At 65.5% G+C, this 14,153-nt stretch overlaps 1 protein-coding gene across 1 annotated transcript in view; it reads left to right on the top strand.

Annotated features, from left to right (window-relative positions):
• COL4A1 (collagen type IV alpha 1 chain) overlaps window positions 1-14,153 on the top strand; it is a gene marked incomplete at both ends in the record, with an annotated part of 85,686 nt that overhangs the window by 55,245 nt on the left and 16,288 nt on the right. The window contains 15 exons of the mRNA XM_084235390.1: window positions 169-210; window positions 996-1,082; window positions 1,493-1,519; window positions 1,668-1,718; window positions 2,842-2,886; window positions 2,962-3,015; window positions 4,380-4,421; window positions 5,515-5,593; window positions 5,942-5,977; window positions 6,900-7,064; window positions 8,983-9,078; window positions 9,510-9,593; window positions 9,975-10,045; window positions 12,445-12,636; window positions 13,007-13,175. Of these exons, the coding sequence (XP_084091516.1) occupies window positions 169-210; window positions 996-1,082; window positions 1,493-1,519; window positions 1,668-1,718; window positions 2,842-2,886; window positions 2,962-3,015; window positions 4,380-4,421; window positions 5,515-5,593; window positions 5,942-5,977; window positions 6,900-7,064; window positions 8,983-9,078; window positions 9,510-9,593; window positions 9,975-10,045; window positions 12,445-12,636; window positions 13,007-13,175 (1,240 nt within the window). The remainder of the gene's footprint in view (window positions 1-168; window positions 211-995; window positions 1,083-1,492; window positions 1,520-1,667; window positions 1,719-2,841; window positions 2,887-2,961; window positions 3,016-4,379; window positions 4,422-5,514; window positions 5,594-5,941; window positions 5,978-6,899; window positions 7,065-8,982; window positions 9,079-9,509; window positions 9,594-9,974; window positions 10,046-12,444; window positions 12,637-13,006; window positions 13,176-14,153) is intronic.

Below are 14,153 nucleotides of genomic sequence, written 5' to 3'. Positions count from 1 at the left end.
ACTTTGACCCCAAGACCATCACCAACTGTCTTGACAGCGTTTTGGTGATTGTGGGTGGAGGCTGTTGCCGTAAATCCACCATCTGTTGCATTTTATGTGACGCTTGCTGGATGTTTTTTGAACTAAGTAGGTGGCTCTAATAATGGAAGTCTAATTTTTAATCCACAGGGACAAATGGGCTTAAGTTTCCAAGGCCCCAAAGGCGACAAGGTGAGTGTGTGCTGCGCGGCAGGGTCTCCGGGCACAGCCAGGTCTGGCGGGAGGGCAGCGTCTGGGCACTCGCCCCACTTCCCGTGGGCCGGTGCCTGGGGAGGAGCTTCTCCTGGGTCTCTTCTTTTTGGCTCAGCTCCAGCCGCCTCCCCTCTCCCCAGAGTCCAGCGCAGACTAGAGGGTCAGGCGTGGCTGTGTCCTGCACTCACATGCGTGGCCGCGGCGCCTCGTGGCGTGTGCTGCTGTGCCTCAGGGCCGCTGCGCCTGCCGAGACGGGCTGCCTGACCCAGGGAGCCTCCTCCTGCCGTCGGGCCCAGGGCCTTCAGATTGTCCCGCTGAGACCTCATTTTCTGTGGCACAAGATGCCCTGGAGCAGGGTCTAGTTACATTTTATTTTATTTTATTTTTTAAAGATTTATTTATCTATGCACACAAGAGCTGGGGTACAGGCCAGAGGTGTGGGAGTGGGGTGAGGGGACTCACCAGAGACAGCGTGGGGAGCAGAACAGGCGGGTCCGCTGAAACCCACTGCTGAGGGGAGCAGCAGGAGACAGGAGAGGGCTGCTGCGCCCTGGGGGTTGCTCCCTGGCCGGCCGGGGATGGAACTCGTGCTGCAGAGGCTGCGGATGGCCTCGTCGTGCTTCATAGTGCGGTGCTTAATCCCTTGCGCCGCCAGGGAGGCCCTCCAGTTACATTTTAAAAGCGGATTTTTTCAGGGTTTCCCCCTCCTCTGCACCTCTTTTCTCTGGAGTTGTCTTCACACCTGGTTAATTTGGCTTCCGCAGGGCGACCAGGGCGCCACCGGGCCTCCTGGGGTCCCCGGCCAGGCTCAGGTCATGGAGAAGGGCGAGTACGCCACGAAAGGAGAGAAGGTGAGGCCGGCGCTCCCGCCCGGGGAGAGAGGAACTGGGTCTGACTCCGCACCCCCGGCTGGGCTCAGCCTGGTTGGAAAACGGCTTCTAGGCCACAGCCCCAGGCCCTGAGCCTCCCGAGAGCAGAGGCGGGAGGACTGTGCCGGGAGGCGGCGTGAAGCCCACTCGCCACGCAGGGCCCGGGAGGGCGACGCGTCGGGGTGGGCTGGGTCGGCGAGGGAGACAGGCTGAGGCGGGCGGGAGGCCCAGCTGCGAGGAGCACGTCCCGGAGCCGCAGCCCCGGCCGGCCGGCGCGGGGTGCGGGCGGGGGGCCCTGGGCTTGCCCGCCAGAGCGGGGCAGGCTCGCCTTCCCGCACGGGCTCCCGCGGCCGTCCCGAGCGCTCATCTCTCCTTAAATGATTGCCTTTTAGGGTCAAAAAGGCGAACCTGGCTTTCAGGTGAGTTCTGAATTCACCATCATCCTTTTGTGTGGAGCAGCGTAATACGAGTTGCATGTTGCGTGCAGTGCACCTCCCCTGACGTGCAGTATTTCCGTAATTCAGTATCTGCCTTCTGTCTAATACGTCCTCATTTTCGACGTTGCAGGGGAGGCCAGGCCTCGGCGAGAAAGGCGAACCTGGCAAGCCAGGGCCCCGGGTAAGTGCTTCCCAGCGGCTCTGGCTCTGCGCTGTGACCGCCTCCCCGCCCCAGGATGGACGAGGCTGTGTGTGTGTTGGGGGGCTGGCTGTCCTGTTCTCCGTGGGCTTCCCTGAAGCCCCCGTGCAGGAGGGGGGAGCCCTTCGAAGATGTCCTTGGGAGGGTGGCCCTGCATCGCTCAGAGGCCCTCCCGAAACAGGCGGGGCCTCTTTGGGAGGGTCTTTGGGAGCTGCAGGGGGTCTTTGGGAGCTGCCACCTGCTGGCCTCTCTGCACACCCCTGCCGCCCGCTCGGGCACAGGCTGCCTTGGCTGCTGCCCCTGGGTCAGGCCGAGCTCCCGCCAGCACCCAGGGGGGCATCCCGGGGCGCAGAGGCTCCAGGGCTGCTCCTGCGAGTCCCGGGCACAAGGCCCACCAGCTGGGAGGCCGAGCCGCCTCTGGCTTCTGCCCTGAGATGACCCGGCAGACCCCTGTTCAGGCGAGGGCTCTGCGTAGCCCTTCCACGCTGCTGTGGGGTCCGCTGTGCGGCCGGTGTGGCGGTGCCGAACCTGCGCGGGTCAGCGGGCAGGCGCTGAAGAGGCCTCCTCTCCGAGACTTCCTCTGGCCGCCGGGGTCCACGCCAGCTCTTGCACTGCCGCGCTGGGGCCCGGGCTCCTGGGGAGATGGCCGGGGGCGGGCAGCCTCGCTCTCCCGCCTGGGCTGAAGCGGCTCGCGGCGAGCACACTGAGCTCTCATTTCTATGGACACAGTTTTGCTTGTTTCTGGACCCCCAAAATAACCTACCACGTCACACCAAAAATACATTAGACGTCAAGAAGTGTAGCAGGTGGCAGAAGCGGGACTGCGGCCAGCACAGGCCGGGGGCGCAGGCCCGGGGAGCCGGCTCCGCAGACACGCTGACGGCTGCTCCCGCGCGCCCGCTCTTGCTGAAAGTGGAAACTGCCCTGGGGGTTCTTTTGGGGAGCAAAAGCAGGCGGGGATGTAGGGCTTTTCCGTGCCAGCCTCGCGGCCAAACATGAACCTCGGAAAAGCGGGGACGCCTGTGCTTGAATCAGAGCCCGCTGGACGGCCTCTCCATTTTCATCTTTAATGAAGTTTTAATGGGGCGCCTTTTCTTTTGTACAGGGAAAGCCTGGAAAAGACGGTGAAAAGGGAGAGCGAGGGAGTCCGGTAAGTCTCCTCTGCAATTTTGGAAAGCGAACGTGACCGCCGCCGGCTAACGACCACCCCGTCTTCTCTTTCCAGGGCACCCGCGGAGACCCGGGGTACGGGGGGCTCCCCGGCCGAGACGGCGCCAAGGTAAATGACAACGTGATGTTGATTCTGATTTTTCAACCTCCGTGTGTAGTTCAACCGAGACGTGTCTCCCACAACCAAGGACCCCAGACCGAAAAATGCCTCGGGCTCCATGTGCCCCTCAGCACAGCTCTCGGGGGCTCACTGGTGATGTCACGCTTTAAAGAAAAACTCCCCCCGTCAGGTTTTTGTGTCTTTTGTAGTGGGCTAGTCTGTCCTGATCGTAGGCAGTGGGCTGTGCAGCAGGAGGCCGTGACGAGACAGCAGAGCCCGGTCTGTCGACCCTGGACGCGGTCAGCAGTGACCGTCTCCTTGCTGGACGCGTCTTGTGTCCACTTTCCAGCATAACTTGCGGCCATTTCGGTGCTGGCCAGTGTGCCTGTCCCTGTGCCGGTTGCTGTGTGGCGTTGAGGCGATTTCCACGTCTTTGTGGTGACAGGTGTTCTCTCACTTGTCTGGTCCCTTCCACGTCGCGGTTCCTGCCGGTGTCCCTGCTGCCTCGACGCCGAGGCTCTCTTGGGGAAGCCTGGCCGTGGCCACCCCCGCGGCTGCTTTGCCTTTTGATCAGGAGCTGGTCGCGGGGTCTCCGCTGCAGGGGGGCTGAGGCCCGCGCAGCCCGCACGGCTCGCGAGCGCGGGGACGGCCTTCCCCGAGCAGGGCACAGGCGCCCGCTGCGGCCAGGCTCTGAGAAGAAAAGCTGAGGCTGTTGCGTGGAAGACGCGCTGGGACTGTGTCAGCTGAGATTTTAAGTCCCAGGATATTTCTAAAGTGTCTCATACTGAAGTGGGAAAAGCCCAAACGTGCAGCTGCGGGCTGACGCCTTCGTTCGAAAGGAAAGGCGGCCCGTGGGGGGTCACGGCACGTCGCCCCGTCCTTCTGTGAGGCGACGGGCCGGTCTCCGGCCCCGGGGACGGTCAGCCCCAGGCAGGTGGGGTTTACTCCCCCGATGCGCTCAGGCCTGGCTGGCTTGAAGAGAAGCCGAGAAACCATAAATGCCCTTTATTAGCGCGGGCGGGGCAGGCTCAGACAGCCGAATCAGAACCCTCGGGTAAAGGATTTCTCTAAGGAAATGTGTTTGCAAATCTTCCTCTCTTCATTTTAGTTGTTGTCCTGTGACTGAGAACCTGCAGGTGCTGACTCAGCCAGCAGTGACCCCTGGGGGCTGAGGGCAGCACCGGCCTGGTGTGGACAGGCCGTCCGCGAGGGCCTCTCTGAGATGGGGTGTGGCCAGGGCCGGGAGGGGGTTTCAGTGCACGCGGCCACCTTCTCTGGTGTTCCAAAAAAAAGACCCAGAAAACTCCAGCGCCGCTTTCTGCAGGACACCTTTACAATGGAAAAGCACAGCCACGTTCTTTTCCCTTTTGTAGGGAGACAAAGGCGAAGCGGGACCCCCGGGCCCACCCGGCATCGTGAGTACCAGCTGCGCAGGGGCTGCGTGGGAGGTCTGCCCGCGGGGGCTGCGTGTTCGGAGGGGCACCTGAGAGTTTGTGTGGCCTGGGGTTTGGGGTTCGGGGCTCACTCTGTCGTATTTTGACAATTCCTGCCAACCTTTGACCACTGCAAATGAAAAGATTTGCTTGTGTATAAAAATATTAGCTGCGCATCTGGGGACTTTCCCAGGAAATGGGCCATTGCTGCGCACCCGCCCGTCCTACCAAAACGAGTTTCAGTCTTGCGAGTCACGCCTCAGCTTCTGTCCACAAGCGACCTGACACAGTCCCACGGCACAGCGCGTCCTGCTGCCGTCGGTGGCCATGCGCCCGTCTGTGTCGGGGCCCTGGGGAGGCGGCGGTGCTTGGCTCTGCCCACCTTGCAACGCTGTGGGCTGTGTGTGAGGTTGCATGTGTGCGTGTGTGCGTGCGTGTGCGTGTGTGTGTGTTGGGGGCTTTGGATGGCTCCCCCCACACTTCAGGAGGCTGTTGGAGCAGAGCATTGCCCCCCGGGACTCCGCCCCCCACGTACGCCCCGCTGCCTGTCCCACCTAGTGGGCTTCGGGAGCAGGACTAGAACAACCTGCTTTACCTTGGGGCGCCGGCAGGTTCCCGCAGCGGCCTTCATGGTCGCAGGATCGCGGGCAGCGTGTGGCGCGCGTGGCTTCAGTGGCGGTCAGGCGGGCCAGGCCGCTTCCTTTAACAGCCCAGCAGTGTGTCTGGCCCAGCCCCAAGGCCTCGGGAAGTCCCCACTCAGGCCGCTTAAAAACAAGCAACACCTCTGCCGCGGCTGCCGGAGGAGACCGAGGGTGTTTGTCCGCCCTTGAGGAGACGCCCTCGCGCGCCGCTGCGGGCCCTGGGGACGCCGGGCCTGAGCCTCGGCTCCCGGCTCCCGACTGCCCGGCTGGCAGCTCAGCCACAAATCACTGGCGAGGAAGCCGCTGCCCGGGGGTCCTCCGCGGGGGTGGGGGCCGCACCGTGTCCACGGGACACGCCTCCAGACGCCCCTGCGCCCGCCCCCCTCCCCGCGGTGCGTGGACGCCACACGCTCACCTGCGCTCCTCTCGTCCAGGGCGACGGCGCGTTGGGCGAGAAAGGAGACCGCGGGTACCCGGGGCCTCCGGGGCTGAGAGGGGAGCCCGGCCCCAAAGGCAAGTCCCCTCCCTTCCCCCTGTGCCTCCTCTTCCCTCCCCTCACCCCTCCCCATCCCATCACCCCCTCCCTTCCCCCCCTCCCCCTCCTCCCCTCCCTGCGCCTCCCTGCTCCCCTTGCCCTCACTCTCTCCATTTCCGCCCTGGGCACTCGCCCCCCAGGATGCCCGTTCCCGCCCTGAGGACCTGCTGCTGCTGCTGCTGCTGCTGCCCTCAGGCTGCAGCCCGTGGGGCGGCTCCTGCCCATGGGGCTGGCTGTCAGGCCCCAGGCTCTGCCCTGGAGCAGCGACCCGGCTCCGAGTGAACCAGCGCAGCTGCTCAGTGGGCCTGTCTCCCCCTCTTTTTCAGGGTTGCCAGGATTGCAAGGCCAGCCGGGCCCTCCAGGTGAGCACCCTTAAAGGACGCTTTCAGGATGTTTGCGCCACATCTCTGTGGCTTACGTCCTCACGCAAGTGCAAGGCTTGCACGGAGCGGTCAGCAGTGTGGCCGCCCAGTCAGTTATGAGGACACGGGCTGGTGGGGGGCTTACCTGTAAGTTATACAGGGAGGCTGGCCCTGCCTCTCGGGCCGACCACTGCCCTGCCCCCCACCGGCCCCCACCCCCTCAGCAACCAGGCGCCCCGATTTCCAGCACGGGCAGGCTCTTCCCCCATCTCGGGACGCCCCTGTTCTCAGTCCCGAGCCGGCCAGCTGCATCTGCCCCTCGGAGGCCTTGTCTTTGGGCTCAGCCCCGCTCTGCACTGCCCAGGCTGCTGCTCTGCCTGACCCAGAGGACAGAACTGCCTGGGTCCTGGGGGTGGGGGCGCCCCCTCCCTCCTGCTCCTCCTCCCCATGGCAGGTGCCTCTTCTCCTGCAGCCTCCGGGGCCAGGCCCCCGCAGCGTCACCTGCCCACTCAGGTCGCTAAGCCGTGGTATCTGTCCCCTAAAGTGCTGGTGCTGGACTCTGCTCTGTGCCCAGGCCTCCTGCCCTGACTGCAAACCCTTTTACTGCACCCCCTGCTCCCCCTAACTGGCCTGCGGCTTTTCCTCTGCTGTCAACCGGGACCATGCGCCTGGGTTCGTGGCTCTTTCCGCTGATGCCCTAAGTGTGCCCGAGCCCCCCTCTGCGGCCTTTACATCACGTGCCCGGAAAGAAAGTCTCGGGCTTTTACCATCCACCGGCGAGTCCCTCCCCCAGGCTGCTTGCGGCCGGCGGCTGTCGGCTGCAGGTGGCCGCCCCACGGGCTGGCCTGCCCTCGCCGTGGGAGCACCGCGCCGCGAGCAGAGGCAGAAACCCTAGGCTGACCCTCTTCTGTTCCTCTTCCAGGCTTCCCGGTCCCGGGGCAGCCCGGCCCCCCCGGCTTCCCCGGCGAGAGGGGAGAGAAGGGCGACCGTGGCGTCCCAGGAGCGTCTCTGCCAGGCCAGAGTGGACAGGACGGGCTCCCGGGACCCCCTGGACCTCCTGGCCCCCCGGGGCGGCCCGGCCACACCAGTGAGTCCCTCCGGGGCTGGTCTGCATGGAGGGTGGGGTGCGGGGCGCTCAGGTCCAGGGTGCTCGATGCGTGACGGTGGGTTCACACCGGGTCCGCGGCTGCTGTCGCCCCCACGGCTGGCACGGCCACGGTCATGAAGCTGCTCAAAGGGCCAAGCCCGTCTTGCCGGCCCTGAGGCTCCTGTGTCCAGACCTGCTGAGCTGCGCGTCTCCCTCTGCGAGCAGCGAGCAGCGCCGCCTGGTGCTCTGGGCTGCATCACACCGATGCGCCCCTGGGGGCTGCTGTGGGGGCCGGCTGCACACCGCGGGGCCGTGCTGGCGGCCTCAGATGTGAGCGGCGCTTTGCGTGGGTTTCCCGACGTCAGCCGGCCCCCGCAAAGCTGAGCACAGGGCCTAAGCTCTTGATTCAGTTTTGGGTCCATGATCCCAGGGCAAAGTGAAGAATGTTCCAGAGGATTTGCTAGTGTCACTGTGGGGACATGCCTGATGCACTGGGGTCTCGCCCCGTGCTCCGAGCCCTCTGGGCATCACGCTCTGTGAGGGTCTCCGTGTGCAGCCCCTGGGCCCTCCTTGGGCTCCGATTGCAGCTTCCCTAGGAAAGGCCAGTTGGACGTGTCGCCGGGGGTGGTATGGGGCCAGCTGTCACTTCCCTGGGACACCCCCTTCTCGTGTGGCTCTGGGAAACGTGGAGACTGCCAGCGGGGCGCCCGTTGGCCCCTCCTCCTGCGGCCCTTCTCTCTGCATGTCTGGGAGGAGGCCCTAGTGTCCACGGGGCCGGGGCCAGCTGGCCGGCCACCAGCCTTGCCGTGCGTCCCGGCCTGCCCCCTGGGAGATGCAGGCCCCCAGTGCTGGGTTGCCCTGGGAGACCCCGAGAAGGGGCTGCCGTGGTGCTGTGTGCTCGAGGCCACCCTGGGCCTGGCCCCAGGTGCTCTTGGCCTGACCGAGGCTCTTCCGCGGAGTCTGTTCAGGCGGAGCTAGAGGCCCTGCAGGTTGTTGCGGTCGCGCTGGCCTGGGGGGGATGCGCCTGGGAACAAGGGTGAAGCCTCCAGCCTGGACACCACCTCTGTGAGCTCGTCTCTCGGGGGCGCCTCTTGGAGGCCGTGGGGTCAGCGTGCTCGCAGCCTGCGGGGCTGTGGCTTCAGCTGCCCAGGCTGCGGCGGAGGGACTGTGGGCGGGACCGGCGCCACTGGCCCTCCCTGAGCTGAGGTGCTCGGAAGCGTGGAAGCCCGCCTCTCTCCCCACCCGGTGGCCCGAAGCCGTTTGTCTTACAATAGCGATGGCAGCCACAGAGGCGGAAGCCCCCGCAGTTTGTGGGCTGACCCACAGCTTTGGTACTGGTGGGCTGGGCGTTTCGTGCCTGGGGGCCAGCGCCCGCTGTTCTGCAGGAGAAGCAGAAGCAGGGGAGGAGCCTCACGACCTCGGCCGCATGACCTGGCCCTCCGCACCGCAGCTCACGCTGTTTACAGCTCACTGCTGGCAACCTGGCCCGTGAAGCCAACGAGGGGTCCCCAGGGTGTCTCCGTGAGCCGCCCTTGGGGTGGGGAGCAGCCCCGGCGCCAGGACGGCGTCCTGCGGGCAGGGGCGCAGCTCATGCTCTGGCTTGGAGATTGTCCCATCACGCCTTGTCCCTTGTGGAAAGCACGGCCTAAGAAAAAATATGTATCATTGGTCCCACTTTAGCTAGAAAAAACATCTGAGTCCTATATAAACGATTCACCAAACAGACGTGACTAGAAGGTGGAGACCCCAACAGTTGACTGTGTGGGTCCTCTGAGCTTTGTTACTTTGGGGCGCCAGGTTTTCTCGCCCCCTTTGTCCCTTGCTGGACACTCAGGCTGCCCGCAGGTCCCAGCTGTTGACAATAGGGCGCTGTGGGCTTGCAGGCACATCTGACCCCACAACTCTCAATGCATTTCAGATGGAATCGTGGAATGCCAGACTGGACCCCCAGGCGATCAGGGTCCCCCTGGAACTCCGGGGCACCCCGGGCTCACGGGAGAGGTTGGAGAGAAAGGTAAGAGGTTTAGATCATGCCTTGTTTGGGGTGCAGCCTGTAGCTGCGTGTGTGCTAGCGTGGGCTGTCCGGCGGGGAGTGGGGAGCAGTGCCCAGGGCAGGGGTCAGGTCTAGGCCAGAGCCCCCTTGGCTGAAGCAGCAAGTCAAAGTGAGGGGTTTCCGCAGCAGACCATCGGGAGGGTCCTGTGAGGTGTGGCCGGGGCACTCCTGGGCTCCGGCTGCTCTGGCAGGGCGGGGTCTGCCCTGCTGGGCGGGGTCCCGTGATGGTGCTGAGGTAGTGCGGGCACAGGGGCACCAGGGCCGCCGCTGGCTCCGCAGCCCGGGAGGACCTGCACCGTTGGTGCTGGCCCTCTGGGCACTTCCGTTCTGTGGAGACACCATGGGGACTTCTGTCCACTCCTCACCGTCCACCCCTCTGTCTCCCTCCTTAGGTCAGAAAGGAGAGAGCTGCCTCATCTGCGACACCACCGGGCTCCGTGGGCCTCCCGGTCCTCAGGGTCCCCCTGGAGAAATAGGTGAGTCCCAGGGGAGAGGGGATGGGGGGACCCTTCGCAGACTGGAAGGACAGCTGGCAGTGGGGTCAGCGGTCAGCGCCCTGGGACCTGTGCACACTGCTGGGAAGGGCCAAGGGGCCCCACTTGCGAGTCTGCCAGGCGTTCCTGGTTCCTGGTCTGTCACGAGGCTCCTGGGTCCCCGGGGGAGTTGCCCGGATGCGTCTGGAGGGCCCGGGCAGGTGGGCGGGCGGGCGCGAGCTCCCGTGTCCACTGCTGCCTCGGGCCCTGTACCCGCGCCTCACGCAGAGACCCGTGTGCTCTCTCTCGAGTCCTGGAGAGTCTCGGGTCTGGGACTCGGGGGGGTGCCTGGGCCGCGGCTGACGCCTCTCCCCTCTCCCGAAGGCTTCCCGGGACAGCCAGGCGCCAAGGGCGACAGAGGCGTGCCCGGCAAGGACGGCCTGGAAGGCTTGCCCGTAAGTGACCCGCGTGGCCAGCAGGGGCGGCTGCCCCGCACCTGGCGGGAGTGGGGCCCTTTGTTGCCGTCGGGGGCCTGGGGAGCGGGGAGGGCTGTGAGGTCCAGAACCATCTCCACCGCTGGCTGCTCACCTGGTCAGAAACCATGTGGCTGCCGGGTGCAGGCGTGGCCGTGGGCTGTCCCTCCCCCGGCTCCTGGCCGCCCCGCGGGCGCTGAGGCCTGCGTCTGCCCGCGCCCGTCCCCTCCACCGGGAAGAGCGGCTGCTTCCGTCCGGGGCGCAGAGTGCTCCTTGGTAAAGCAGGGAGCGTTTTGAAAATGCCCATCACCGACGCCAGCGTTTGAAAGATGCCGTTTCACTCGTGGACGGCTCGCCAGCCCCCGGCCCGGGCCTTTCCGGTTAGACAGAGCAGCTGCTCACTTGTTATCGTTTTCATTCTGTTTTAAAAGACACCATGAGCCAGAAAGAGGGTAGGGAGAGTCTCACATGTTGAAGAGAGCTTTCTCATCGCATGTCGTCAGCTCTCTCTGCGCGTGGACGCCCCGGGCCTGCCGCCTGTCTGCTCTGCGGGCGCTGAGCGCACGAGGTGTCCCGAGAGCCTTTTCTTCTCCTTCCTCTTTTCTGCCCTTTTTTCCTTCTGTCATAAATTGAAAGTCAAGTCTTTAGCCATGTTCTTTCATGACGTGGCTCTGTAAAATCCGTGATTTTAAAAAAGTATGTCAGGAAGCGTCTATAAAGGCAGATCAGAGCAAAAGTCAGTTGACATGGGGATGAAACAGCTGGAATTCCGCGTAGTTTTCTCCTTTTGAAGTCGATCTTGGGTTTCTGCTTTCCAGACCTTCCCTGGTGCCTGGGGAGCTAAGTTAGCCGTCACAGTTGTTTAAAAAACTTTCTAAACAAGGAGCGGCTCAGGGCTGGGAGCCCTGAGGGGCGGGGATCAAAGACCTTCTCAGGCTCGGAGACGGCTGAGGCGCTTATGGCGAGGACGTCCTGCTCCATCTGGCTGCGGCCCGCCCGCCGCCCGCCCCGGCTGCAAATCTAGGCAGAAGGGAAGAGAGCAGAGAAGGTGGGCCGGCCGAGGGGACATCCCGGGGAGGGAGAAAATGCACAGAAACGGGCAGCTGAACCCCAGTCCCGCACGCCCTCCCCGGGGGCCCTTCCTTCCTGCAGCGGGAGGAAGCGTCTGAAAGCTGTTTTCTGGGCACCTCGCTGGGAAAGAGAGCGAGTTCCCCTTTATTTGAAGTGGGGTCCCAGCTCCACGGTCTCACTGCCCCCCGGCCTTCTCTGCATTTGGGGGTTGACTGGAGGCTGAAGCACTGTCGGGGCCCAGCGGGGCACCCCGGGAGCGGACCCACAGGGTTGGGGGCCCTGCGTCCCCCGGCCCAGATGGCACTTCTGTCCTGCGCTAGGGAGCCCGTGAGCCTGCGGGGGGGTTACTGGGGGTGACCCCAACTTTTCTCAGGGGAGTACTGCTCCCAGAACAGGAACCTAGTGGCCAATTGTCCCCCTCACGTGGCCAGCGCTGAATTTCAAGGCAGCATCTGACTCGTTGCTCTCAAGAGTCGTGGCCTAGGAGCTTGACATGTTTCCACGAAGAAGCCCCGGCCGAGCCACGCGGCATCCAGGCCACTTACAAAAATCTGGATTTCACCATTAAATGGGTTGACAGCTGACGAGGTCATCATTGTCAAAGAATCTGCTAGAAGCTTGACGCTTCCAGCCAGGAGAGCGCCGGGCGACACTGCGCGGTGCCCTTCCCTGCGGACGCTCCAGCGCAGCCCGTGCGCCAGGCTAGAGCCGCGGGGAAGGAGGCCCCGCAGGCCGAGGCGCCTCTCCCCGCGCCCCAGCTGTGTCTGGAGGAGGAGGGCCCACGGGGCACGCCTTGAGGACTAGCTGTCCGGGAGCTGGAGAGGCCAGCACAGTCTCTGGGGAGGCTGACCCCACCCCGTGCTGGCGAGTGATTCTGGGCCCCCAGCGCCCCGTCCCGGTTCCTTCTCTCCCATAGAGGCCCCCTGCCCCCTTGGGCCCCATCCCACAGGCGCCCGCAGAGTCCAGGGTGCAGCGTGTGGTTTCCGTAACACGCAGACCCCAGCCCGCGTGGGAGCCAGGGCTGTTTCTCTGCTCCTGGGCCTGGAAGTCCATGTTCAGTGAGTCCAGTGGCTGCTGCCAGGTTCAGTGGACACTGGCCCTCGTGGGGGACAGGACAGCTGCCCTCCGCCGTGGGCGGCACGGCCCTGCCACCTTGGCCCCCCCCCACGCCTGGTCTCTGGGCACTGGGAGAGGTGGCTTGCGTGGGCGTGGGCGACAGTGCGGTCTGCTCAGGGCCTGGTGGCGGCTCTGGCCTCGGCCTGCTTGGGTGGGTCTTTCCAGGGGTCACCGGGCTTTGCTTTTCTGCTTAGGGCCCTCAGGGTGTTCCGGGGCTGATGGGCCACCCAGGAGCCAAGGGAGAGCCCGGCGAGATCTACTTTGACATAAGCCTCAAGGGGGACAAGGGAGACCCCGGCTTCCCGGGACAGCCTGGCATGCCCGGCCGGGCAGGCACCCCAGGACGAGACGGCCTCAGCGGACTGCCCGGCCCCAAGGGCTCCCCGGTACGTGGCTTCTCCTCAGTGCGCTGGGGGCAATTGCGGGGGAGCTGGCCTCCTGCTCGTGGGCCCCTGAGCCCACCACGGGGGTGATAGCCGGGGACCGGAAGACCCAGCGTGGGAGGGAGGGGAGGTGTAACGTGCGTGGCGTCAAGGTTTTGTTTAGAAGATTCCGGTCTGGAGACCTCGCCCTGGGTGGGCTCCCCAGGCAGGCAGGGCGGGACGAGATCCGGGGAGGGGTGCTGGGATCCCCCCGCGGTGACCCGGGCTGAGGGGAGGTCGGCGGCCAGCAGGGCGGCTGGACTCGGCTCTCCTCGCCGGCGCTGGAGCGCGGCGGGCGTGTGCGTGATGGGCTGCCGTGCTTGCTCCACCGCAGGGCTCCGTGGGACCGAAGGGAGAGCGTGGACCCCCCGGAGGCGTGGGGTTCCCTGGCAGTCGTGGTGACATCGGCCCCCCTGGGCCTCCGGGCTTTGGCCCCATCGGCCCCGTTGGCGACAAAGGACACGCGGGCTTCCCGGGAAGCCCCGGCTCCCCAGGCCAGCCAGGTGAGGCCCGACACAGGCGACAGCGCCGCTCAGCAGCGGGGGGAGCCCCGGACAGGCCCTCCTGTGGGCTCTGGGCCCTGTTCCCCATGGCCGCGGCGGGCAGGGTCCGTCCTGGCCACAGGAGCGGTGGTTTTCCTTGCAGCCAGCATGTCCGTGCCAGCGAGTCGGCCTCCGGCGAGGCCCCCACAGAGCCGTTGCTGTCCCTCCATTCCTGCTCCCGCAGGGGACAGTCTGTTGTGGCCTCTGTGTCTCTGTCCCCAGCAGTGTCCCCCTAGCCCTGCCCGCGCCCGGGCCTCCCTCGAGTCCCATGGCGTTGGCAACAGCGTCCTCACCGGGTCCGTGGCCCGGCCTCTGCGGGCCGTCCTTCCTGTTGCTGCTTGTGTCCAGCACTGTGCTGGGGGACGAGCGTGTGGTCATTGAGACGCCGGCTCTGCCCCCAGCACTCCCAACCCCCCACTGCCATCGTGGGGGTGACGAGGGGCAGGCTTGGGGCGCCTCTGGCCCCCATAACTCATGAGCCGGCTGTGACTCAGGATGGAGCTGGGCGTTCGCACCTCCCCGGGGGCCCCGGGATGGCAGAGTAGAGGCCGGGCGGCCCCGAGGGTGGGAGGGCGTCCGCCCCGAGGAAGGTCTCAGAAGCTGTGGAGACAGAGGGAGACTTGGCCACGAGGGGGCCGGGCTGCAGAGAGGAGGCTCCACTGGGCCCGGCTCCCACGTCTGGCCCGCGTGGCTTCACGAGCCCCCGTGGGGACCTGCATCCCCCGTCAGGACGAGGAGGTCAGGAGCCGCCGTCAGGGCGGACACTGCTGTTCCGGTGGCGCCCCCTGGGCTGCAGTGGCCATCCTCATGGGTGGGCGGCGGGACTCCTGGTCAATTAGCTCCAAGCCGGGCCCCCGGGTGGCTGTTCTTCGTCCAGCAACATCCCACATGGCGACTGTGACGGCACATTCAGGGACAGGGGAGCCCGGCCAGCCCGGC

Source organism: Talpa europaea, assembly GCF_964194135.1.
Source record: "Talpa europaea genome assembly, chromosome: 6".
NCBI lineage: Eukaryota > Metazoa > Chordata > Mammalia > Eulipotyphla > Talpidae > Talpa > Talpa europaea.
The sequence above is the reverse complement of the archived record's forward strand: the minus strand, read 5'-3'. Positions and strand labels throughout refer to the sequence as shown.